This window comes from Drosophila nasuta, chromosome 3 (assembly GCF_023558535.2).
Source record: "Drosophila nasuta strain 15112-1781.00 chromosome 3, ASM2355853v1, whole genome shotgun sequence".
NCBI lineage: Eukaryota > Metazoa > Arthropoda > Insecta > Diptera > Drosophilidae > Drosophila > Drosophila nasuta.
In genome coordinates, this window is record NC_083457.1 from 3,650,255 (window position 1) to 3,674,385 (window position 24,131).

The 24,131-nt window shown below is 39.8% G+C and overlaps 6 protein-coding genes across 13 annotated transcripts; 1 reads left to right on the forward strand and 5 right to left on the reverse strand.

Annotated features, from left to right (window-relative positions):
• Nucleotides 1-493: 493 nt before the first annotated feature.
• On the forward strand, nucleotides 494-2,972 carry LOC132789723 (ribitol 5-phosphate transferase FKRP). The gene is made up of 3 exons (XM_060797938.1): nucleotides 494-1,028; nucleotides 1,144-1,654; nucleotides 1,708-2,972. The coding sequence occupies exons 1-3, from the start codon at nucleotides 742-744 to the stop codon at nucleotides 2,692-2,694; spliced, it is 1,785 nt and encodes a 594-aa protein (XP_060653921.1). The 5' UTR covers nucleotides 494-741; the 3' UTR covers nucleotides 2,695-2,972.
• A 56-nt stretch (nucleotides 2,973-3,028) lies between these two features.
• Nucleotides 3,029-8,589, reverse strand: LOC132789722 (dynein intermediate chain 2, ciliary). Its single transcript, XM_060797937.1, is given in 8 exon segments — nucleotides 3,029-3,212; nucleotides 3,269-4,082; nucleotides 4,150-4,227; nucleotides 4,287-4,603; nucleotides 4,605-4,714; nucleotides 4,772-4,846; nucleotides 4,848-5,444; nucleotides 8,341-8,589. Coding segments are annotated over 8 exon segments (2,217 nt in total). The 5' UTR covers nucleotides 8,383-8,589.
• An 894-nt stretch (nucleotides 8,590-9,483) lies between these two features.
• Nucleotides 9,484-13,632, reverse strand: LOC132789724 (uncharacterized). 4 transcript variants are annotated; one of them, XM_060797941.1, is made up of 3 exons: nucleotides 12,327-12,570; nucleotides 11,173-11,466; nucleotides 9,484-10,115 (listed from the first exon to the last, which is right to left on the reverse strand). In XM_060797941.1, exon 3 carries the CDS (start codon nucleotides 9,783-9,785, stop codon nucleotides 9,648-9,650), a length of 138 nt encoding a protein of 45 aa, XP_060653924.1. In that variant the 5' UTR covers nucleotides 9,786-10,115; nucleotides 11,173-11,466; nucleotides 12,327-12,570; the 3' UTR covers nucleotides 9,484-9,647. The 4 variants fall into 4 exon arrangements, 3 of the variants coding, with proteins under 3 accessions (XP_060653924.1, XP_060653925.1, XP_060653922.1); XR_009632732.1 differs by lacking the exon at nucleotides 12,327-12,570 and adding an exon at nucleotides 13,617-13,632 and having other exon boundaries at nucleotides 9,795-10,115; XM_060797939.1 differs by having other exon boundaries at nucleotides 9,795-10,115; nucleotides 12,327-12,567.
• A 797-nt stretch (nucleotides 13,633-14,429) lies between these two features.
• LOC132794160 (beta-alanine transporter) lies at nucleotides 14,430-17,779 on the reverse strand. The gene is made up of 6 exons (XM_060804431.1): nucleotides 17,358-17,779; nucleotides 17,131-17,293; nucleotides 16,349-16,495; nucleotides 15,944-16,288; nucleotides 14,991-15,701; nucleotides 14,430-14,928 (listed from the first exon to the last, which is right to left on the reverse strand). Exons 1-6 carry the CDS (start codon nucleotides 17,468-17,470, stop codon nucleotides 14,608-14,610), a joined length of 1,800 nt encoding a protein of 599 aa, XP_060660414.1. The 5' UTR covers nucleotides 17,471-17,779; the 3' UTR covers nucleotides 14,430-14,607.
• Nucleotides 17,780-17,867: 88 nt separating this feature from the next.
• LOC132794163 (protein lifeguard 2) lies at nucleotides 17,868-19,928 on the reverse strand. Of its 2 annotated transcripts, none has more exons than XM_060804439.1 (4): nucleotides 19,528-19,928; nucleotides 18,741-18,847; nucleotides 18,577-18,678; nucleotides 17,868-18,508 (listed from the first exon to the last, which is right to left on the reverse strand). In XM_060804439.1, the coding sequence occupies exons 1-4, from the start codon at nucleotides 19,544-19,546 to the stop codon at nucleotides 18,002-18,004; spliced, it is 735 nt and encodes a 244-aa protein (XP_060660422.1). In that variant the 5' UTR covers nucleotides 19,547-19,928; the 3' UTR covers nucleotides 17,868-18,001. The 2 variants fall into 2 exon arrangements, with proteins under 2 accessions (XP_060660422.1, XP_060660421.1); XM_060804438.1 differs by lacking the exon at nucleotides 19,528-19,928 and adding an exon at nucleotides 18,915-19,017.
• A 141-nt stretch (nucleotides 19,929-20,069) lies between these two features.
• Nucleotides 20,070-24,109, reverse strand: LOC132794162 (protein lifeguard 1). Of its 4 annotated transcripts, XM_060804435.1 has the most exons (6): nucleotides 23,875-24,108; nucleotides 23,246-23,312; nucleotides 23,046-23,180; nucleotides 21,491-21,840; nucleotides 21,179-21,427; nucleotides 20,070-21,116 (listed from the first exon to the last, which is right to left on the reverse strand). In XM_060804435.1, the coding sequence occupies exons 3-6, from the start codon at nucleotides 23,083-23,085 to the stop codon at nucleotides 20,757-20,759; spliced, it is 999 nt and encodes a 332-aa protein (XP_060660418.1). In that variant the 5' UTR covers nucleotides 23,086-23,180; nucleotides 23,246-23,312; nucleotides 23,875-24,108; the 3' UTR covers nucleotides 20,070-20,756. The 4 variants fall into 4 exon arrangements, with proteins under 4 accessions (XP_060660418.1, XP_060660420.1, XP_060660417.1 ...); XM_060804437.1 differs by lacking the exon at nucleotides 23,046-23,180 and having other exon boundaries at nucleotides 23,875-24,109; XM_060804434.1 differs by lacking the exon at nucleotides 23,246-23,312.
• Nucleotides 24,110-24,131: the final 22 nt, after the last annotated feature.

A 24,131-nucleotide genomic window follows, 5' to 3' on the forward strand; every position in this document is an offset into this window, starting at 1 on the left:
ACATGAAAGTCTTAATTTTAGAAAATATTCAAGAACATTTAATATAAAACCTAAGTATCTATTGATAAGAGGAAAAAATCGTATAGTTTTATGACTAAAAATCTCAAAAACATTACGTTTTTTTTAGTATACATTAATAAGATTATTTTATGTTAATATTTATTTTTATTTATGTGAATTTCTAGAAGAAAAAAGAAACATATTTTATGTAATACATATGCGAAATTTTTATGAAGGCTTATGCAAATACATTATAGAAATTATAGAGCACTAGAATGTGTTACAAAGTTTCCATGAAGAGGGTTGCACTTGCATCCCTGTTTACAGATAAAAGTAGTTATGTGTGTGTGTATACATATTTCAAGTATGATTTGCATAAAAGCTCTTCGACAGCTTTCGAAGGATACGCGCTTAGTGCGTGAACAAACCGTGTAGCTTTTATAACTCTCAATCAGCTGTTTTCGGTTGATGCAGCTTTTGGGGGCTGGAAAAAAGTGTCAGTAAGCAAACAGGAAGCAGCAAGGAATTGTGAATAAAAACAAAAGTGAGATAAAATTAAGGAAAAATGCATTTGCCATGCCAGCGGCATGTAAAAGTGTATGTAAATTGGCTCTGGAAACAGCGATTCGATAAATGTTGATAACCGCAGCTAGAGAGACAGAGCCGCACACCTGGAACAACCTGTAGTTTTTGTCATAGGCAGCATCCACACAATTATCAGTCAAGTGTCATCGTCGCATTATGAAGGTGTATCGCCTGCGTCTGGTCAAATTGCTGTTGCTTGGTTTTATACTGGCAAATATGATATTCTTATATTACACATGGAATACTTTGCTTTGGCGGCGCATAAGTCGAGCCCTTTCCGGCGCAGGCGAAGATCCACAGCCAAGAGCAGAAGGAGTACATGGAGCGAAGCTTTCGCCAAAAGATAAAGCACGCAATGCCAACAAACATATACGCAAGTCTATAACAATTGTATTCTATGGACACTACAACTTCGAGCAGGATTTGCGACCCAGCATAGAGAGGTAATTCAAAGCGACAGCATAAAAGTATGCTACAAAACGTATACTGAAGAAGCATGTATTGAGGCTGCAGCCTAAAAGTATGCAATCTAATCATCCTATTGTTTTTGGTTTTTAGCATTCTCGATGTTATTCCCAACATGCCCATACTCGTGCTGCAGGAGGGCTCTCCAGAGTACGCTTACCCTCCAGTTTTTTTCGAGCGGAATTTGACTAACGGCGAGGAGCAGACGGTGCGATTTATGAGTTTGGCTTTCGATGTGCGTCAAACACGGGAGCAACTCAATCCTCTGGCCGCCATACGCACCAAATATGCTTTACTAATGCCGGACAGTGTGCGTGTGAGCAGCAAAAATCTGCTGCAGAAGATTCTACGTGAGATTAACACGAAATCCCGCATACATGAAGTGCTCAAAAAAGATTCGCAGTCGCAGTCGCAATCGCAGCAGCAACAGCCGCCGCAAGTGCAACGAGTGACAGTGGCGCCGGAGGAGATTGTGCGCCATTTACTATTGGTGCCATTCGCCGGCAATCTGAAGTCGTACAGCAGCTGTGCCAAGCTTAACTTGGACCTGCCTAACTGGACTATGGAGCTAGAGGCACGCAACGATAGCACGCATTGTGATTTGGTAAGCCTAAAAATAGTCCATTACAGAATAAGAAATAATGCATTCCCTTCCAGTTTCTGCAGAAACATGCCATTTTGTTAGATGTTGCAGTTCTCAGCTCAATGCCGGAGCCCTTTGCACTGCCGTTTCCGGAAATGCTCTACATGCAGGCAAAGATCGCGAACCTGTCGACGAGCGTGTTTCCGCAATCCTTTATGGAAGGTCGTCGTCTCTTTGCTTCCTTCCATACGAAGCAGCGACGCATGGAGCTGCGACGTCGCCAGTTCCGTGAGATGTATAAGAAACTGCAGATTAAACGTTTAGTTCGGCGGACACACAGGATTGGTGGCAAAACCTCAGCGCGTGAAGGCAACTGGCAGCCACACAGTCCAGTATTCGATGCGCAGTTTTCCTCCTCGAATTTCTCTCTGCCAATGGTCACAGACATCGATCTCTTCGGCTGCGAACGTACCACCAAATCGTGTATTGGTTCAGTTTATAACAATCGTCCGTTCTACTATTATCTGGGGAAACATACCCCGCCCTGTTGTCTGGACAAACTTAAGACCACCTTCAACCATGTGCTCGATGAGTTCGAGAACGTGGGCATACGATATTGGCTAGACAACTACGCGCTGAAGAGTGCAGTTGAGACAAATCAACTTTCGCCCGATGCCTACGATATTGATATCAGCTTCAATGTGCAAGACTTGGAACGCTCGAATGCCATGAAAAAATCACAGAGCAAACCAACTGTAGATCATGAGGGCTTCTACTGGATAAAGGCCACCGATGGCCACTACTTTCGAGTACAATTCTCCAAAGTCAATCAGGTGGGCGTTAATCTTCTGCCCTACGAAACCAATGGCAATGAAGTCCGGGCCAGTGGCTTCTTTGGCTGGAAGGCGGGTACGTTCTCCTCGGACTATCTGCATCCTATGTCGACGGTGCTTTTCCTGGGCAGAAGCATCATGTGTCCCAACAATGTCTTAGAGTATCTCGAAGCCAAACACATTAAGGTGAAATCCGAAGAAATTGCCATTGACGACGAAGAGGAATAGTTAAATCTTTAGGATTTCATTATAACACAATTTTGGGCCATTAAGTAAAAACATATACCCCCTGTATTCCCCAAATTTCCTTTCTGTACTATATGTGTAATCGTTGAGGTTATGAGTTCCTTTTGTTGTTTTTACATTTATGTTGGCAGTTAGCCTGGATAAGTAGCTCTTTAGCTCTCTAGATCTATAAGTATTTTACAACTAAGCAACGTTCTCGGAACTACAAATCTACATAAAAATGTGAAATAAAAACCTCTGTACTATTGGTACTTATTTTAGATTGCCAACTTATCGAATAACAATAATACATTATAATCAACTACTTTTAGAATTTCTAGCTGCGAACCGTTGTCGCTGTGTCCTTGATAACTGCGCCCTCTGGAAGCTCCCGTACGAGGGAGAGCAGCTTTTCGAGCTTAGAGATTTGCAGTGTGGTTTGGTCAAGATAGAGCTGCTTTTCCGGGGGCTTCACCATAACACGCAGATTGGGAGACAGCTTGAGGGAGGTGGTAACGCCCCTAGAAAATAGAAAGATAAGCTATTCCTTTCAATAAACTTAGCACTCAGAACTTACTTTTCATCGCCTACGACAATGAAGTGTAGTTTCTCATTGAAGGCGATGCGTGTGAGCTTGTTCTTCCTTTTGGGCACAACAGCCTGGACACAGATGGGCTTATATTTGTTCACATTCAGATCGAAGACATGCACTTTGCCCTCTGTGGTGACTGCAGCAAAGACTGTGCTGGAATATGGAGCCCATTTAATGTCACCGACAGCAGAGCCCAAGTCGAATATGAAGAGCGGATCGGGACGCATATCCTCCCAGACTTTGACACGCCAATCTCCACTACAGGAGACAAAAATATTCGAATCGAAGCGATTGAAGTCAATGCGATAGACGGACATATTGTGGGCATTATAGGTCATCAGATACTTGGAGCTAAACAGTGTGCTGCACTTGTAAATGAAACCGCATTCGGTGCCAACCAGAAACACCGTATTATCCGTTGGATGAAACTGCATACAGGAGCCGCCAGTCTTCAGAACCACTCGAGTGCCATCCGGACCATCGGCCACTTCATTTTCCAGATATAGCGTAATTATGGTGGTAACCCACAACTTATTTTGCATTAGAATCCATTGGAAGACGCAACCATCAGATGAAACCGAAAAGAAGTTAATTTCACCATCGCTCATATCGGGTCCCCATCGGATTTGCCAGACGCACTCGCCGTGTTTACAATTGACGCCCCGAGAAACATACATGGGCTCCTTGCAGCCATCGCGCAGATCATAGACGCAGACATTGCCGTCATACAGACCTAGCACGATTAGGAAAGGATAGCTCGGGTGAATGTCGCAGCACATGACACCACAATCAGTTTGAACTAAAGAAAAATATGAATTATATTATTAGAATTAGTACACCAAGAGTAGTTTATCACGGTAACTTACTAATGTAATCGGGAAAGGAAGGATTCTTCACAGTAAATAGACAGAGATAACCCTCGTTGGGCTGCTTCAGGAAGTCGTCTGTAGGGGAAACTGTTAGTTCTAGTAAAAAGTGTCATACATTAAGAATTTGCACTCACGCGAGCCGAAGCACACAGCGAACAAATCATAATAGGCCGGATTAAAGACAATCTCGGTTACATTCATTTTCTTTGTCTTCTCGTACTGAAACTTCCACAGTGGCAACAGATTCCCCTCGCCTTCGCGAAACTCATCAGCTGGGTCCTCCCAGTAGCGATAGTCGTTGCCAATGTCATCGTAGATATTCTGATTAATCATCCGCTCCAGAATCTGCCAGCAACGCAGATACTTGCGATTGAGCATCTCTGCGAGAGCGGTTTTCTTCTTAATGGTCTTCTTGGTAGAACGTCCTCGGACGACAGACGTCCGTCCGCTAATCTTTTTGCTGCTCCTCAAAGTCCTCCTGATACGAGTCATAGATGATCCATTGCAGCACAGTGCCTCCGAACTGTGATCGCGGTGGCGGAATTGTTTGCGTGTCCACACTCTGTAAAAGATATCAGAATTAAAGAGAGTTCTATAGCGTGGGCTTAGCAGCACTTACCCGCTTGGGATTGCAATATGTTAGTGTAGCACGTTCGCAATAATTAAATTGATTGATAAGCTTGCGTTTTTTTGCCAGGTGCTGCTGCAGCTTGTTGTCCACCAGCTGGAGCATCCTCATCGTCACCGCCGGGTTCGGTTTCGGTGGCACCTTGATCACCCTCGGTCTGTTTTCCCTCCTCATCCTCCTCTTCTTCTGCTTCTTCTTCTTCAGCTGCACCTTGCTTGCCACCTGCTTCACTTTTCTCATCGTCTTCGCCCTCGCCTTCACCCTCGCCCTCCTCCTCGCCATCGAGTATAGACTCGCGCTGTTCCACAACGGAATAATTCGGCATAGGCAGCGGATAACCGATCTCATCCGACTCCTCAATCTGCAAACGCGCTTCCTCGGAATCAACGTGCAGCGAATTACCCGGAAAGCTAATTAGGGTCACCGTATTTCCTGGCAATGGGGCAGGCACAAACTCGCCCTCCTTGAAGCTAAACACAACCAAATTGCGAATCACATTTGTATTGGTCGGTGTCAGTACTTTGGTGACTTCCTCGCCTAGCTCCGCATCGGTTAGATCCAGTTGATCATCGGGTTTGATCAATTGACGCGATTTCATCCAGGCATCAAAATCATCGGCATCGCCTCCGCCGCCTCCTTCATTCTTAAGCTTCGATGACCTAGTCTAGTTATAGCAGAAAATATGCATTACAAAACGGATAATAGAGAACTCCTGATTAGCTGGCATTGTGTATGCAACATTGTTGGAACTAGTGTACATTTGGCTGGGGAGCAGGACACGAGGCAAAAGTGGTTAGAGACTTACCTGTGAGGACATTTGGCATAGCAGTGCTAGGATACTTTATGGGGAATATGTCATGCATCAATTGTTCGAATAGATTTGCAAAATGTGCCTTGGTTTTTTTGTGGTGATTGTTTTTATTTTTTTATTGTTTTCATCTACAATTAAATTAGAATTCCTGCAGCATGCAAACTTCTTGTAATTTAAGGTCTGATAATCACTTGGCAGTCCCCTTAAAGGACGCTTGCCAAAAGAGCAGAGTGCCGGACTTTGGGACTGTCTTTTGGCAAGCGAAAAGACTGCTCGATACTGACATGCTTGATGATAAAGGCAGTTACCTCATCAAGTTGCTGTTGCTCCATCACAGGCAGATCATCAGCACTTTCGGGACAAGGGCAAGCCTCGTCGTCCTCTGGCCTCCCCTCATTGGTGGGGGAAACAGGTGCAGCCTCAGACATTTAGCGAGTAACTAAATAAAAAACTGCACTGTGTATACGCTAAACGATCGAGTGCGGAGCAGACAGCTGAGATCTCTTGGATGTGATGTGGATAAATCTACTTAAATATATATAGTACACGTATGTTTGTATGTGTATATATAATATATACACAAATGAGTTGATCTACAATATAATTGGACAGGCGCAAAATTAAAATTGAATTTGTTTTGTATTTACAGGAATTGAGAAATTAGCGAAGAACTTGAACTAGGTTTTGTATTTACAAGTTTGATTGGCTTGTTGCTGTTAGCTGTTATTGTTGTTCTTGTTCTACCCACACGCATACAGATACATTTACACAGATGCACACAGATGTACGAGAGTTCTACTTGCGGATTAAAGCAACATCTAGTACTAGTTAAACGGATAGATCAGATAGTACAGTATGTTTACAGCTACAGTGAATACTCATATACCGCCATCGCTTTGTTAGCAAGCTTCCACATCTTGTCAATCTATTATTTCCCTCTGCGATAATCACAAATAATTACAATACTATGTCGATTATATATATAATTCTATATATCTTCGTCAGATGGAGACGTGAACCCTTTGGAAAGCGCAACACAACTGAGACCTAGGCTAGTAAAGCCTCGAGGAAACACTGCCAACGATTCGGAGCGCTTTGAATAATGACTGCAAACGAACCTTATGACGTTCAACTATCAACGCTCAACGTTTGACGAAACTTTCACACAAGAATAACAAAAAAATCTGAAAAGAAAGAACTTTCGACGCTGCCGTCCTAGGAGCGCACGTCATAAGTGAGGATGTGATGCGAGTACTCGTAGCGAGGATTCAATGGGTTCCGAGGGGTGTTGACATTTCCGGCTCAGCCTAGAGTTGGGCGCGTAAATAAACAAATTGCACACAACTCGATTAAAGTTCGTTCATGTGCAAGTGAGTGTGGAGCAGTTGACAACCCAAATACACTGGCAACAAATCAAAGAGAAACTTGGCAAAGCACGCCAATGTAGAAGAAGGCGTATGGAGAGAACTTCCTACAGTGAAAACTCTCTCGGCTGGACACCTAACTGTGTAACTTTTACGCGTCCTCTCAAAAGTGGTGAAATTGCTCTGAAAACTATAGAAAATTGTGTTGAGGCCTCCTCGTCGAAAATACAGTCCCATTAAGAGAGGTGTCGTGTATAAAAGTTTTTTTTTTTTATTTTGTCATATTAATTTATTTATATCGCAAGAAGTAAAATGCAATAAATATAACTATCTGATGGTTCTACTTTAAAATTCAAATAACATACAAATAATTAACTTTATTCGTTTAAAATAAGTCAGTGCCAATGGACTTCATGAAGAAAATTATCGAATTAATATGTATATAAAAATTACAGATACATTTTTCAATAATTTTGAAATCGCAGATTAAATCATTTTTTTATTTTTAATTTGTACAAAAATCAGGAGTATTCTAACTCGGTTATTAATTAAAATGATTTCATTAAATTAAAATGAAATAATACAAATAATTTTAACTTGAATTTGTTATCAGTGTAGCGAACTCAAACCCAATTGGAAGACGTGTAAGCGTCAGATACAGTTATATAAATACCCATTCATTTTTATGGCCAACACTAAGGTGAGCAGAGAGTCATATCCCTGACTGATTTATAGACATTTTTAGGGGCAACTATATTCGTAAGGCGACATTGATTGCTATCGACACCCAATAGCCCAATTTGCCAGCTTGCCAATGGCTTAGCCTGGCTAGCCATCTAGAGAAGCACATAAGTAGGGGGTATACGATGAGCAGAAGTATATGTGAGTAGATGAAGTTGCATCTACCGTGTCTATAAACTGGTAGTGCCATCATCTATTTCAGCGGCACGCACATGCCAACAAGGTACTCGCCTGCGTCCCTTGCCTTTGTCCCCGCTCCCTGTACTTGACTCTTGGCAGTCTTTCTGATATATTTTTTGGAGGCTCAGAGTTGCCTTCTTGGCCAAATTGCAAATTATGTTTCGTGACAAAGTTCCATCAGGGCGCCAATAACTTTGGCTACGCTACGTTTCAGCAAACTTATTAAAAAGTAATCGCGAATTTTTAAATAGAATCCCGAAAACGAAGGCCAGAAACCTTCGAGGATTCGCCATGGCCCCAGAACAAGCACAACGCTGTCAGCTCTCGACGAGAACGGACGTTTAGTGTATACTTGGATACGAGGTCCAACTTGCAATCGTGTTTTTGTTCTTATTATTTTTGCTGTGTTTCAATTGGTTCCTCACATTGTTGCATAATTCGTCGGACTTACTGTGATTTCTTACCTTCTTGTGTTTCCCCTCTTTGGTTTTTGGTGCTGCCTGCATTTCGAAGCTGATTTCTTCTTACCGTTTGTAAAGTGCTTAAAATTATTCTTTTGAGTGTGCTGCCGTTTGTTTAACTGCACTTTGTGGTATTTTGGTTAGATAAATACTTTCACTGACTTCAACTGAACGAATTTTTGTGTTTTGTATATCCCAGACTAAACTTTATGTAATTGTGAAATAGAATTCGCCTTGCTTACTGTTCATTTCAATGTTCTCACTGACTTTGTTTGTTTGAGTTACTATAGAAATTTGCTAATGCTCGACCCTAACACGCACTAAGCTCCATTTGCATATCGATTTGGCAAAGACAAAACGCAATAGAAGTCATTAAACCCGGTTCCACATAAAGTAATATTTACTTCTGTTTCAGGTTTCATTCAGGAAGTAGCATACATATATCATAAGTTGTCATAAGTTGTCTTAATACTCTTAGTTATTACCCACAGTTTTGATAGTTTTCTATCTTTTGTTTCCTCTTCTCAATACTTTAATTTACGTTGTATATTTCTTCAAATAGTTATGGGAATCTCGCTGTTGTTTTATGAGAAACACATTTTCATTAAATACGAAATATAGATTTCAGATTATCTAGCCATTGCTACTCGTAATTAAAAGTCGTAACTTGCCATATAACTTAGTGAAGTTTTCTAACTATTACTTTCTCTTCTTCATTGTTTAAGACAGCGAACTTATATTGTATGTTATTTAGCTTAAAACTGTTTTTATTAATACTCCCCAGAAAAATAAAATAAAATTTTAACACTGAGAGTTAGACTTTATCTTATTGCGAATGGTAATTTGAAGTCGAATCTTCCTCCACAAGTTATAATTAATCTGGTTAACTTATTACCACATACCCCTACAATTGAAGCTATTACATCAGTTTTAATTTTCTTAAATATCAACATACTTAACAAGCTAAAGTTCAACGCTCGCTTGACTCGTAACACAATTGAGTAACTCGCAGCTTAGAGTCTGGTCGATAGAAGGCCGTGACTGGGGTCAAACGAGAACTTCGCACCTTTCATTATGGATCGTAGATGGAACCTTGAAAGCAACAATCGAAGTGAATGACAGAGAGATAAGTTCACAAGTTCTGAGTAAATTCCACATGAACGTATTTATTGTAGAGAGTTCAATGGTGTGTTGATTATAGGAGTACATCAGTATCAGTATCAGTATAAATTGTGTATCAAATGAGTACCTATATACTTGACTATGTGTAGTATACAAAATTAAGCAGAGAGCGAGTGTATGTATAAGGCCTATGTGTACTGCCTTAGACTCTTCACATATCGCACTGGCACTTCGGGTAGGTAAACGCAGACAAAGAACATCATGGGTCCAAATAATATCATGCAGATCAGCCAGTAAATCAAGCCAATAACTGTAAACGGGTCCATATATGGGCTTCAAGGATTATACTTCAATACAATGCAAGTAGAATGCCAGTTTCGATCAGACAATACGTATACGTAATGTGGTATCAAATCAAGTTGAATGTTTGTGTAAATAAATCAGATTGTATACTTAAATAAATAACTAATATCACTAAACACCGGGTATGGAGATGATGCAACGCGGCAAAAAAAACACGTCGGTTACAGCTTCCGATGTCTCTAATAAGATGTGTGCACAAATCCGCTGCAGGTCACTTTAGACGTAAACTTAATGCTATGGCTCTGCTGTTGTTTTACCAGCTGCTTCTGCCGGGTTGTCCTCAAGCTCGCCACCTGCAAAGGATAGGAAAGAGAAATTGTTATTTAAGAGAGCTAAATATATAAATTTGTTGTTATTTTATACAATGCCACTCGCTTTCACTTCGCTATGCTAGTCAAACAATTGGTGTTCTTGAGATTGCGATTTCTTACCCAATTGCTCACAGCACGTAATCCTGCCCGTTGGTAAACTGCAACTGTTTAAACTGAGCGACTGAATCACGCACTTATAACCAGTAAATGCCCAAGTTGTGTTTATTTTTGGGCAGAACCCGCCCCGCACATTCTAAATATGGGGTTTTACCGCTTTACCGCGTGACGCTCTTGGCAGCTAATTCGATACTGAAGTGGGATTCATGACGGCCAACAGCCCCCCTCAATGCTGATTATTTCTCTCACTCTCTCAAACACTACTTATGCGTCTCTCTCGTTCCTCCGTACTCTATTCAGATATGCAGCTTTAAAGCTCCGCTTCAAAGCTTTTGCTTCTGATTTAAACTTATTGGAGCCTAAAGCTGGTGGTATGAAACAATACTGGTATTATTCAAGGCAATAACAATGTGATATATTAGTTGGAAACTGGTTTATCAAAAGTACTCGCATTAGAGAACGTTTGAAAGCTTGCTTCAATTGCTAACCAATTAATATGTTAAATAATACTAGCTTTTAACTCAAATTGTTTACGTTGACCCACACTTATTGTATCTTTATCGCCTTTTAGCAAATAAAAAATTACATTTTATGCTGATAAGAAATCAAAATAACTTATTATTATACCAAACATGTATGGCTAGCGACAGGCAAAAGGTAAACAAGTTTAGTACGCTAATATTATAGATAAGATATCTCCAAAAGTTTTAGTCATTTTCATGGTTATTCTACCAATTATTATTGTTTATGGTATCTATAGAAAACTGACAGTTACTTTGTTCCTTTAGAAATAACAATGAGATAATATAATATGGCACAGAGATAGACTAAACAGGAAAAATGTACTATTTTATTTTAGAAAACCTCTAATACCCAATTTCTCTTCTTAACCTCAATACTATTTTACTGATGTTCAACTTACATTATGTAGAAGTAATTATCACTGTCCTTGCGCTTGGCATCGCTACTAGTTGGGTTCCTGATGGTAGAATTCACCGAACCGGGGTCTGTGTGAGCCTGCATGTTCCTATTCCTGTTGTTCCAGCGTCCCTGAGCGCCATTTTGTTGATTGCCGATATTGTTGTCTTTGTTTGGGTTAGCAAAAAACGATCTGACGCTATCCATAGCTGTTGTCGTATGTATGGACAGAATCGATGCGAGGAGAAGAGCGCAAACAAAGATGTCGAGCCTCCGTAGAAAACGCAAATTGATAAAGCTAAAAATATATCAGAAATGATTTGTTTTGTTGTTGTTTCAAATTGAAATTTTAGTGGGCTTGTGCGTGTCGTCAAGTCGTATAAATTGTATATTATATACGAGATTTTATATACTACGTGAATGTTGTTCTTTGCTTGTTTCTAGGTGTGTCTCGTTCTTAGTGATAATGGCGTCGGACGATCACTTTAAATTAATTCTATATGTGCTGGAGTTTCGGGATCAGTCCGCTTCGGTCACAAACAAGTAGGTAAATATTTAATTAATGAAAACTTTTTAGAGATTCTTATCTATCAAGTGCTTGGTAAATGTGTAATGTTTACTTAAAAGAATTCATTCTCGAAGGCCTCCACTGAAGTGATAAGTATGCAATTTATTAATGTACATATGTATATAATATATATATTTGTTGTTATCTACAAGAGTATGAAAGTAAATAAAAAGCGGAATCAAAACAATATTTCTTAAAGAAATGCGTCTTAAATTGTGATGGCGGGCGGGAGCTATATATCAAGATTAGCACCCATACATAGTCGATCCGTTTAGCTGTATATAGGTACATATTATCAATTAGCACTTGGGCACTTATTAAGTTCAAAACAGTTCAGTTCGCACCACTGCTGATAGCAAATTGACTGCAAAATCAGCAACGAACACGCGCCATATTAACCAATAATTTGATTTGTGAGACGCCACTGGATTGCATAGTCATAGTTTAGTTCGATTTAGTAGACGTGGCACGATTAGACGGCCCTTAAGACATTGAGACTGATAGTGTACGCAGCCTTGGGATTATTATTACAACACTCAAGTAAAAGTTGAGTAACTATGTTACTGTAACTATGCCAAAAAGCGACCTACCTCAATGCCGTTTGAGTTCTATGTATAAATTGATTAATTTATCACTTCGCACTATTCGCTTTTTGATTGTGACGCCCTTTTAAATATATTTAAAATTGGCTTGACACAGTTACAACAACAGCAAGATCTACAGCTACTCCAACACTTCCAATTTCCAATTCCAGTCCGACCGATTCGATCACTAAAACGCCCAGCCTATGCGAACCGTTTTGCACAATGTCTGCGATCGCACTGAACGCAGCACAGCGTCTACCAAAACGAGGCCCGACACGACGTCGACGCCGACGCCGACGCTCGGAGCGTAAAGCGACGCCACGCTTCGTTTTGTGGTCGATGGTCGATGCCGGGCGCTCTGTAGTTTTAATCAATCGCGAAGGCGTCACAAAGGCAACACTGAATTTACTGTATCTACCACCACACATACAAGTATGCACATAAATATTTATTACCTACATTTGACTATGTATGCGTGCTTGTACATACATATGTACATACATACAAGTATGTATTTTAAATGCACATGGGTTTCTTTCGAGTCGCTGTCAACAGACATCTGGTGCTGCCTTTTCTGTTTGTATTTTGTTGTCGCTCGTTTATCTGCCCGGTTGAGGCAGTTTTTCTTGTTTGTTTTGATCATTGTTTCTCAGTGAAATACATACTTACACACAAGTTGTATGTACATAAACTCTATAGGCACTTCCATACACATGTGTAAGGTGTGTTTTAATGTAATGTTAATGAAACACTTTCAAAATACACAGACCATTTGTTTCTTACAAAATGGTTGCTTTCAGGCTCAAGTCCAATAATGGAATGGAGTATTTTATTTTTGGAAAATATGGTTACACATTTATAGCCCTCTAAATTATACTTAAAATAATGTAAATGGCCATAACCCAAATATTATCAGTACCATTGTTTATAGTATAAAATGGATTAAAATACACTCTGTTGCTTGTCTTCTTGAAGGCGTCTCAATGCATTGCCAGGGTTTCCTACCCGGAACTTCTTTGTTCAGTTGCCAAAATGTCTATTCATTCCTACATAGTATATTTTTGTATACTAAGTATGTATCTGGTACATATACATACATACATATATATATCTGCTGTGTATGAACAAAAATAATACTCTTTTGTTTGATTGCCAAGCAGATTAATATACGCCCATAACATACATATAATATTATGTTTAAATGTGTGCAAAACTACAGGCACACATATTATGTACATATGTGTATATGTATGTATGTATGCGTTAATTTAATTTGAATACCTAGTATATTAATACCTGTCCCACTGTCAGCGTTGTAAGTTGCCCTCACTTCCGCAACCTTCTTTCTTCTCCACTTTGTTGTACTCTGGCGCTCCGTTTGCTTTGATAAGGTGAATGCATTTTTACAACTACTCATACAATTTTACAATCGTTCACGCGCTGCGTCTACTCAGTGGACTTTGAACTCAACAGTTTGTCTCATGCTTGCTGAATACGCTCTATACATGTATGTATGTATATATGTGTAATACACAAATAAACAAAGAAACTCACAAATAAATATTATAAGTGTATGTATGTATGTATCTTCGTTACATGCATATTGAAATATATTTACACATTTACACACATATTTCGAAAAATATATATATATGTATAGTATGCATGAGAGCTTATTGATAAGTAGACTTGTTTGAATGACAGTTTACGTAGTGATGAATACTTACACACACATTTATACGTATATACATAAGTACAAATAGTCAGTATGTAATAAATGCTTACGATCGACCATTCCACTACAAAAGATTTGAGTCAAGTTGTTTGTCTTTATACCCTACTAATAAAAGTAATAACACTTTAATTTAAGAAAATTGTATAATGTGTATCAACATGTGACACTCTCAATTGGTATTCAGGGCATTTCAGTAGAGAGTTCATATCAATTTAATCTTAATATCAACAATATGGTATAAAAACCAAAATATTGATATTTTCTTTACCCTTTAAAAACACAACTGACAATTTAAAAAACCTTTATGCTAAATATAGCAACGTGCAAGTAAAGTTTATTCAGTTGTTAACAATTCACATAAAAAACGACTTCTTCGATTTAGACACAACGGACCAATTCTTTTTTCCTATCACATACTTTCGGGATGAAAGTAGATAAAAATATTTTGTAGTATACTTTTAGGCTGTGTGAAACTATCATAAGATGCTGAACCCGTTCTTTTTTTCAAAACGTTCTAGGCAGATGTGGTTAGTATATCATTGTAAATATTTATTACAAAGTTCTCATTTCTTTTTTACAAATGCTGCAGACAATTCTGCATGCTGCAGGTCCTCCTACACCGACTCTGTGGTAGACTTTTGCGGCTTCTTCAGGCATACGATTTCTTCCCAAACCTTTGTTTTGGGTCTGACGATTTTTTGGCTCACTCTCCACACAGCAACAGAGCAGAAAGCTAAGTGGAACCGCCTCCCCTTCCTCTAACGTTTGAGGCAGATTCTTGCCTCGTGTTTCGGGCAGAAAAAGACTCGCGAAGCCACCAACAATGAGCAAAGCTCCCATCACAATCAGCGGCAACACCAGCATTTGTTGACCCTGCAAGGGACGAAAAAGAGAAAGAGGTTAATTGATGGGAAAGCTAGAACACTTGTACTCACCATATGGTTAATTATGGGTATAATTATGGGCCCAGTCATGGCAACCACGGAACTGAAGCTCATGCCGAGACCCCTCACTACGGTCGGATATAACTCGGATGCAAGCAGCGGTAACACAACAAATGCCGAGGAAATTCCCATTTTTCCAATGCAGTATAGAAGCAACATCACATCCGCCTGCTGCTGATACAGCAGAGTTGCCACACAGGCCACGCCACCAACCAACATGGAAATAAACAGAATCCAACGGCGTCCGAAGTAGCTCAACCCTGGCCAAAGCAACAAGTAAGTGGGCAACTCTACAGCACCAGCTAGAAAGAAGTTCCAAATCTCGTCCCCGCCAAGTGCCGGAGCATAGTAACTGAGTCCCACATAGACACTGGTATTGGCAAACCAGATCAGCGTCACAATAAGCGTCTTTCTGCGCATGTTGGTCCCACGAAACAGATCTAGGATGCCATAGTGCACTGTCTCCGCCGGCTGCTTGATGTGCAATTGTTCATAGAGACGTTCCATAAAGTCGCGGGTGACGTGGACGCCATTCACACGCGCCATAACCTTGAGAATCCTGGCGGCTCGCTTCGGTTGTCCCACAGCAATCAGCCAGCGCGGTGACTCGGGCAACACAAAGAAGCAGGAGAAGAGCATGAGAAGGGGTAGGGAAACAGCCAGGGTTAGATAGCGCCAGTCGCGCACCAAGTAAACGACGCCCTTTATAAAAAAGTTTTGAAATTGTAGTGTTCATTTTTAAAGGACTCAATAGAATTAAGAGCGTTCACTCCATTAGAAACATAACATACTATATAGGAAACATTATTATTATGCATTTCAATATCTGTTCCTAATTTGTATTGCTATTGAATACGATAGTATTTCTAGTGTCTATGAAAGAGGTTTTTAATAAGAGGATAGACGGACATAGATATTTTATCAACTTATCGACGAATACTTACCGCTAACAGTACCAGACCCAGCGAGTAGGCAATGTTGGACACTATGGTGCAAAAGACGCGACGTTCGGGACCCACCAGCTCAATGGCTAGGACGTATGGACTGGCAAGAATGGCGGGCACAGTGAGACCCACAATAAAGCGTAGACCCAGCCAAGAGTAATAGTTCCAGGCAAAGGCACTGGCTGCACAGGCAATGATCTCGAGCAATAGATATGCATAGAAGGAGGGACGTCGACCCCACAGATCCACCAAATAGCCAAACACATAGTTGCCAATAAGGCCGCCCAGTCCAAAGAGCACCAATGCCAATGTTACATAGTAACTTTTATTGCACACTAAATTCCACTGCAAGAAAAGATTGTAAAGATGGTAAAGAAGTTACTTGCGGAGCATGTGTGGACGCACCTCCTGAACAACTGTGCTGGGATACATGGATTTGTCGTAGTGCCAGCCATGCTGACAGGACACCACAGCATCTTGATCCAATCTTAACAGCTTAGAAGACTGCTCTCGCTGCAACTCGTAGGGTGTGCGGTACTCCAGATATCGCACCTACCAAGTGTTGATAAAAACAAATAAAATATTGTTAAAAGTTGTTTAATTGATAATCCAAATTATTGTGGCATTCAACCAATAAAATAAATATGATGGACGAAATTGAAGTTGGTAATTCACATAATATTATTGTTGCATTTAAATTGTCATGTTTAACTGCTTGCATACTACTTGCTTGCAGTACTTGAACTGCTTGCTTGCAGCACTTAAACTGCTTGCTTGCAGTTCTGCATATACTACTTAATTCTCTACTGTGCTGGGCAGCACTGGCAGACATTACATTTTAAACACACGAGGTAAAATGCGTTAGACATGCATGTATGTATTATATTGAGTAGTCTGACTATTAAATATTATTTGAAAACCACACAGAACACAGTATCACGCTGAATAATAGGAAACATTGTTGAAACGTTGCACTTGATTAAATATGCCAATCGATGCCTTATCTTAAGAACCTAGTTATTTATTTCAAGGGGACAAACTACTCAAAGATAGTATTTGATTGTGATTCATTTACACTTTCCAATCGGACTGGATACGTTTTAAACGTTTATCAAAACGCATGAAACTGACTCACATAGTATAATAACTATACATATGTATGTATATATTATTTAAGATTGACGCACCATTTCACTGTAGTTGCGAGCAAACATCGAGCACTCCGCAAAGTCACCGTGTTTGTTCCGTGGAATGCTGAGATTCTTCACGAGCTGTATGTAATCCTGAGTCCATGGCTCAAGCTCTGGTATGCGACACCAATGCTGTGGCGTGGCTGCAATGAACAGCTGACTACGAAAGCAAAAAGAATTGCTGGCAAAATTGTGAAAAATGCTGCAGGTGGAGCAAAGCAAACCTGTAGGCGTGAAAGGCGCATGGCAACGCAGCCGGCAGCAGCACGGAGCAGATGATGATCTTCTGATAGAGACCGAATGCGCCTACCTCCTTAAGTACTTCATCGAAATCCATGGCTCACCCCGCGTTAGTTCTGCACCCGAATCAGATGCGCGCACAACTGATCGATGCGAGGGGCCTTGTGGCACTTGCAGCCCAGAAATGGAGGTGTCTTCTCCAATCCACCATCCTCCATCCTCCATGTTCCATGCCATGCCACGCCACACGGCCCAATCTCAATTGGACATAATTACATTACGGCCTTTCGTGTGTGTTTTAATTAATTGGACACCGCTGCGTGGAGCAGGGTCGCAATGAGATGCATCGTAAATCCAACGGCAGTGAGATTGGATAGCTGGCTGGGAACATGTGAACATTGAACAAATACAATCGTCATAGTCATCGTTTGCCGGTCACTTGTGAGTGTATTTCTTGGACAACACAGAAAAAAGCAGAAACCAGAAACACGTAATCTCAGTTTAGGTTATATAATAATAAATATTCTAGATGGTGCGACAACAATTGACACCTTCAGACTACGATCTACAGACTACGCTATTACTAAGCGTATACTAGACTAGTCTTAGCATCTATTGGAAGACTAAGTTAGTTGCGCGACAGCCCAATGATGGTGAGGATGTACATGAAAATGTTGACGATATCCAGATACAGATTGAGTGCGGCAAATACGTATTCCTCGGGACTGATGGAATACTTGTGATTGCCACCCATCATCAGCTGCGTATCGTAGACCAGGTAAACGGAGAAGAGAATTGCTCCCAGCGAGGCGTAGACGAGGCCAATGATCACACCGGGAACAATGATGGCAATGATGCCAAAGATAATGAAGACCACCAGGCAGGCGACCAACACACCACCGCACATTGTAAAATCCCACTTTGTCTGCAGGGCGAACAGCGTTAATCCCAGGCTGACGGCAGCCGTGATGCCCACGGCCATCATCACTTCCTTGGCCTCGTATTGACCGGCAATCATGCCCAGCAGGAAGGCCTCAGCTAGCGTGAAGAGAAACAGAAAGATGAAGTTGATCGGTGTTTTCCGACGTGGAGCCTCGCAGCAAGCCATGCTGATCATGGTTACTATTAGCACGCCCTGCAATCATTAAGAAATATAATATTATTATAGGGATATCGGAGGATTAGTTTTAATGGAAATCTTACCAGAGCAATCCAAACGATCGCTGGGTTTCGTTGAACCCATTCTTGAGAACCCTTGGAGAAGGTGAACACACAAACAATGCCAAAGGTGATGAGCAGTTGAGTCTGAAAAAAAATTAGCAATATTAAGGGGCTTCCTGGATTTATTAAGTATACGCCACACTTACCATCAGAATGAGGTAAACCTTGCGTATGAATCCTTTGCGAATGCTTTGATCGTCAAAGGCGAAACTCTTGTCCGCCTCGGGGTCTCCATAGACGCCATTGTTGTCACCTGCAATGAGACAAGTGTTGAGTTTAGTGAAAGGGAAATTTGCTGATGTGCAATAAAACAGCTTAACCGTATTGAAAGTGTGTGTTGCTCATGGTTTTTCGTTAGTCTCGAATTGTTTTCCGCTATTTTTAGTCTAAGTGTCTGAGTCGTTTGGCTAATGGGAATTGCCTGAAACCTCTTTCACTTGCCTGCAGATTAGCCACTTGCTATCGCCACGACCACAATGAAATCACATTGATAGCCAGCTTGGAGCAAAGAGTGAGGTAGGGTATATGAGTGTGCTTATATGCATGCAGTTCCTACTGGTATTGGTGACTCCTGATAACGCGTCACTGCAGACTCAGATACGACGCACCTGTGCTCTATATACATACTACTGCCAATCGATGTGATACTACGTACATTATGTAAACCACAATGTGATTCACTTTTGTCTTATCGAATTGTTAATGATAGGGATAATGTTGAAATATATGTATGTGTTGTATATCAGCAAATACCTAGGAAAAAGGCTTGTAATTTGTGGAATTTATGAGGTGAGTTTACAGTAAGGAAGTTCGTCAAAACAGTCCTAAAAACCATTAAATATAAGCTAACATATCTTTGCTCTATATACAGTAATACAAGCTTGTATATTTTGTATTTATCTTATCTTCAGCACACTCTTTTTTACAACTCACCTTGCTGGTATTGGTACATTTTATAGCTTTCTTTTTTCCTTTTTTGCTTTTATTGTGCTCGAAGTCGAGTCGCTTTAAATCACACGCACTGCTGGAAGCTACCGAATAAAACTGGCAGAGCTGGACACAAATACTAGGTGGGGATAGCCACAAGTTCCAAATATTTGGTAGTCTCACACTTATCGTCAGATAAGAAAGTAACCTCAATGCTTGTATGATAATGATACGTGTTTATAAATACAACTACAAGTACAACTATCTATTTTGTGCTTGTGATTGTGCTGTGGCTGTTAACTAATCCAACACTGGCAACAGTTGACTGTTGACTCTTGCAACTTTGCTAGTTTACTCCCAACTGAACCGAAGCAAGCAGCCGGCAGTCGCCAACGCCCCAAAGGGGAAGACCTACAAAGGCAGACTAAAAAAACCACATACGCCTTGCATCACCCTCACCAGCTTAATGCATTCATAGTTGATTCACAGAGTGCGAGATGCAGTTCAGTTTGTGATTTATTTAATAAATAAATAGATTTGCTTTATTGTTGACTTTTTACCACAGTGACGTTGCACAATAAGTATGTATATTTCATTATTGAGGGATTCCTGATACATCTGCACTTTACGTATGTATTTGACATATTAATTGCTTAACAACTGCAGGCGACAAACTGCTGCGTGTCCTTTTCATATATAAGTATGTATGTATATTGTATATAGTAAATAATTTGTATAATGCATATTTTCATTTATTTATGCTGTTATTTAGTTTTAGTTGTTTGCATGTAGTTCGGATGTATGTGGTAGTATTTGGTTTGGATCATCAATTATTTATCAGGTATACAGAAGTCATAAGAACAATTTTGAAGAACATAACAAATCAAGTTAATCAACATAAAATTAGTGCATTCGTATGCATAACAATGTGACAATTTTGTATACATTTCACCTTAAGCTTATTACTCTCTACACTCTTATAAGGAATAAGGAAAATACCAACGCAACAAAAGATCTGTACTAAATAATGATAATTGTTATTATCAACAAAGAATCTCTAGCTGCGCACAATACACCGTAAACGCTTTCTTCAAATCGTAATTGAGATTATGTGATTATGAGTAATACATGTTTAACTTGAGTAAAGAGCAATATTAATAAGCTGGATTCTTTCTGATTTTCGATTTCGATTTTTGCCATTAAATAAACGTATATACGGGTCTTTGGGCGCGGGTTTAGTCCCGCGAAGCCCCAATAATTGTTAGAATGTATATGAAGATGTTGACCACATCCAAGTAGAGATTCAGAGCAGCAAAGATGTACTCCTCAGGACTAATGGAATACTTGTGATCGCCGCCCATCATCAACTGCGTATCGTATATGAGATACACGGAGAACAGCAAGGCCCCAAACGATGCATAGACAAGCGTTATGATTTTGCCCTTGAAGAAGATGGCAACGATTCCAAAGATCATAAAGACGACCATGCAAGCCAGCAATATGCCGCCCATCATGGTGAAGTCCACCTTTGTTTGCATTGCAAAGAGCGTCAAGGCGAGACAAACAGCAGCCGTTATTCCCACTGCCATTAGTACCTACAATAAAAACAAGTTTAGAAATTGTGTATCGAGTTGACAGATCAGAAAACAGGACTTACCTCTGTTGGAGCATAGCGACTGGCTGAAACGCCTAAAAGGAATGATTGCGCTATTGTGAATAACCCTAAGAATATGAAGTTCGTCGGTGTTTGTCGTCGCACACTCTCGCAGCAAGCCATGCAAATCATTGTCACAAGCAAGACGGCAAGAGCAACCCAAAACAGCCACGAATTTTTAGCAGCGAATCTTCTAGTTCCTTCGTGAAAAACGAATAGCGCAACAGCTCCAAAAGTAACGACCAGTTGACCCTGCGATGGAAAACCATTAACATTAGAGGTATTGAAACAGTCAAACAACCATTGAAGACATACCATTAGAATAATATAGACTTTGCGTATGAAACCACGTCGAATACTCTGATCGTCGAATGAAAAGTTCTTTGGTTGCTCGGGATCATCGTAGGCCCCATAGCCAGCCGATGGAGGTGGTTGAACGAAGCCGGGCTGAGGTGCATAGCCACCGGGTGGTGGGCCTTGACCATATGGATCCTGACCGTAACCTCCCTGTGGATAGGCTTGACCGCCGCCTTGGCCATAGGGCGGATAGCCTTGCGGTGGGCCGCCGCCATAGCCTCCTTGTGGTGGATAACCGCCACCTTGCGGCGGGTAGCCGCCCCCTTGCGGTGGATAACCGCCGCCATAGTTGTACTGCTGATTGGGATCTGCGGGAGATGACAAACGTTAGCTTCTTATGTCTATGACTTAACTCATGCATTCCAACGGACTAAAATATGAATGTACTTAGATAGAAAATATAATTGAAAAACATCTACCAATTATTACAACGTCCTAAAACTTAAAATAGCTAATGAGACTAGTACACAGCTTGGGAATAATATTTAAATCACATAACAAATGACACTCGCACTCTAATAAAATTGTAAATGCGGCCAAACATTACAAGCTTTAAATACAGAGCTTGTTAAACTTGAAATAATTATAAATGAGTTATAAATTTCGATAAAATATATATTTTTGCCCTATTCACTGAAACATGTGTTCTACAATACATATACATATACTTATCGCATAATACGAGATTTTCCAGGAAAGCGACCTCGGTATTAAGCGAGAGGCAAGTCAAATTTTAATTTCAACATTTTTCGGTGAAATGAATCTTGATACATTTTTGTTTGCCATTCTACGATCGAATTAATAAATGTGCTGGTTTGTTAAATTTTTGATGATCCAATCAAACCGGTTTGGCGAAAGAGAGTTTAAATAGAAATGCAAAATTTCTCTGAAAAAAACTACGGTCAATCGATTTAAGGTTCAGTCTCGTATTAAATTGATCATTGTTTACATGAACTTCCTAGATAAACAATCTCTGCCACAGTAACTTACTCTCTTTATTTTCTTTCTCTACAGCTGCAGGCTCCATTGCTGTGTTGTTATCTCAAGATGTGTACTAGTCAAAGGTGAGAACACTAATGACACGAGTAGTCGAAATTTTTTCGTACAGAACATGTTACTTATATAAATGAATGTCAATGCAAATATTCGACCGGTCTAAATCCGGTTTCAAAACAAATGAAAAATCTAAGAATCGATGCTAAATGCAATCCCAGTTAGAAACTCTTAAAAAACGTATAAACAAATCTATATAATATGAAATAAAGTACTTAGAGCAGACTTGAGAAACACAGGCTCTGTTTTCTTACAATTGTACAAATATGACTCAATTATTGCGCGAACTTAAGCGATAAGAGACCGTTGAGAGCAAGCAAAACATTAATATGGTAGAAATAATTAATGGAAATATGTAACATACAAAGCGTCTTAACAAAAGCATGCGAAACGTAACAAAACAAGAAGCTAAATCTTAACAGTTATATTCAATCAAATTATAAGTCAAAATAAAGTAAACCTTGATATTGAGGATATTGAGGGACACTTTGCCACGACATATTGTTGCTGTTGTTGATTTTGTCTCTTAAGCTCAACTGAACTGAACGATCTGCTCCTACAGATAGCTACAAGAGACCACTGAATAAGTATTTGACTGCAATAGACCCAAGAACCCAAAGAGAACAATTTATTAGTACAGTCGGTCTATTGGAATCTTACCGTGCATTTCGTTGTCCTTAGCTTATAGTTTTCGGTAACCCAACAAACACTATAAATGGTAATTTACCTAGAAAAGAAGAAAGTGTTTAGCCAAATGAACTCTTATAATATTCGTATTTGTTTTGCTAATTAACTTAAATCTGAAGCCAAAACGAAACCAACCGGTTGAATTCTTACTGCGAATGTTTTCATAGCGGATATAAGATATTATGAATGTGTCGCGCGATATGCGTGGTTTGTTGGGTAAACATGACGTATGTATGGTGGAATGATACAGATGTGCTGACACGTACAAACAGACATACAAATGTATACAAATATACAAATGGAGATGAATACCTTATGTACACATTTGCAAGTGTGAAATTGTACGCGTGACAACTTATATATGTCGATTAACTAGTTGTGCTATGGTGCACAAGAATATCCATTATTTAATTTAATATGCATATTAACATCGAATTATACCGTTGTTTAAGGCAAGGGAAATTAAACGCTGGTGACTCACTCTTATCGGACCACTTAAGTAATTAATTGGGGAAGAACAAGAATTACAACCTTCGCCACAATTGATTAACACTTAAAAGCGAGAGTTTTCTAAATATAGCGTAATGGTTGCAGAATCTTACCTTCTGGAGTGCACAAAAACACAAAACAAACAATTATTTTTCTCCCTTCACCAAGTGACTTTTCTGGAAAACTGTGTCTCTTTCTTGGAGATGTAATATGCCATCGATATAATTTGGCGGTCGTCAGTCGATATATCGTTATACGCCTGGTACGCAGTTTATTTCAAATTGTATGCAATAAATTTAAAGAAAATATTTTTATATATTCTACAAATTCAATTTTAATTAATAATATTTCAAATTCGATCGGTTAATAA

What these genes read in the sequence shown, in the direction of transcription:
- LOC132794162 (XM_060804434.1), bottom strand. Translation starts at nt 23,085, where the DNA reads ATGTCGTGGCAAAGTGTCCCTCAATATCCTCAATATCAAG. An exon ending in AAGTCTATATTATTCTAATG is followed by an intron (nt 21,428 to 21,490) that starts GTATGTCTTCAA and finishes TTTCCATCGCAG; the next exon opens with GGTCAACTGGTCGTTACTTT. An exon ending in GTCGCTATGCTCCAACAGAG is followed by an intron (nt 21,117 to 21,178) that starts GTAAGTCCTGTT and finishes TTTTTATTGTAG; the next exon opens with GTACTAATGGCAGTGGGAAT.
- LOC132794163 (XM_060804438.1), bottom strand. Translation starts at nt 18,939, where the DNA reads ATGAGCAACACACACTTTCAATACG. An exon ending in CAACACACACTTTCAATACG is followed by an intron (nt 18,848 to 18,914) that starts GTTAAGCTGTTT and finishes GTCTCATTGCAG; the next exon opens with GTGACAACAATGGCGTCTAT. An exon ending in CGATCGTTTGGATTGCTCTG is followed by an intron (nt 18,509 to 18,576) that starts GTAAGATTTCCA and finishes TAATGATTGCAG; the next exon opens with GGCGTGCTAATAGTAACCAT.
- LOC132789723 (XM_060797938.1), top strand. Translation starts at nt 742, where the DNA reads ATGAAGGTGTATCGCCTGCGTCTGGTCAAATTGCTGTTGCTTGGTTTT. An exon ending in TTGCGACCCAGCATAGAGAG is followed by an intron (nt 1,029 to 1,143) that starts GTAATTCAAAGC and finishes TTTGGTTTTTAG; the next exon opens with CATTCTCGATGTTATTCCCA. An exon ending in ATAGCACGCATTGTGATTTG is followed by an intron (nt 1,655 to 1,707) that starts GTAAGCCTAAAA and finishes ATTCCCTTCCAG; the next exon opens with TTTCTGCAGAAACATGCCAT.
- LOC132794160 (XM_060804431.1), bottom strand. Translation starts at nt 17,470, where the DNA reads ATGGATTTCGATGAAGTACTTAAGGAGGTAGGCGCATTCGGTCTCTAT. An exon ending in CCAGCACAGTTGTTCAGGAG is followed by an intron (nt 16,289 to 16,348) that starts GTGCGTCCACAC and finishes CTTTTCTTGCAG; the next exon opens with TGGAATTTAGTGTGCAATAA. An exon ending in TACCCATAATTAACCATATG is followed by an intron (nt 14,929 to 14,990) that starts GTGAGTACAAGT and finishes CGTCCCTTGCAG; the next exon opens with GGTCAACAAATGCTGGTGTT.
- LOC132789724 (XM_060797939.1), bottom strand. Translation starts at nt 11,375, where the DNA reads ATGGATAGCGTCAGATCGTTTTTTGCTAACCCAAACAAAGACAACAAT.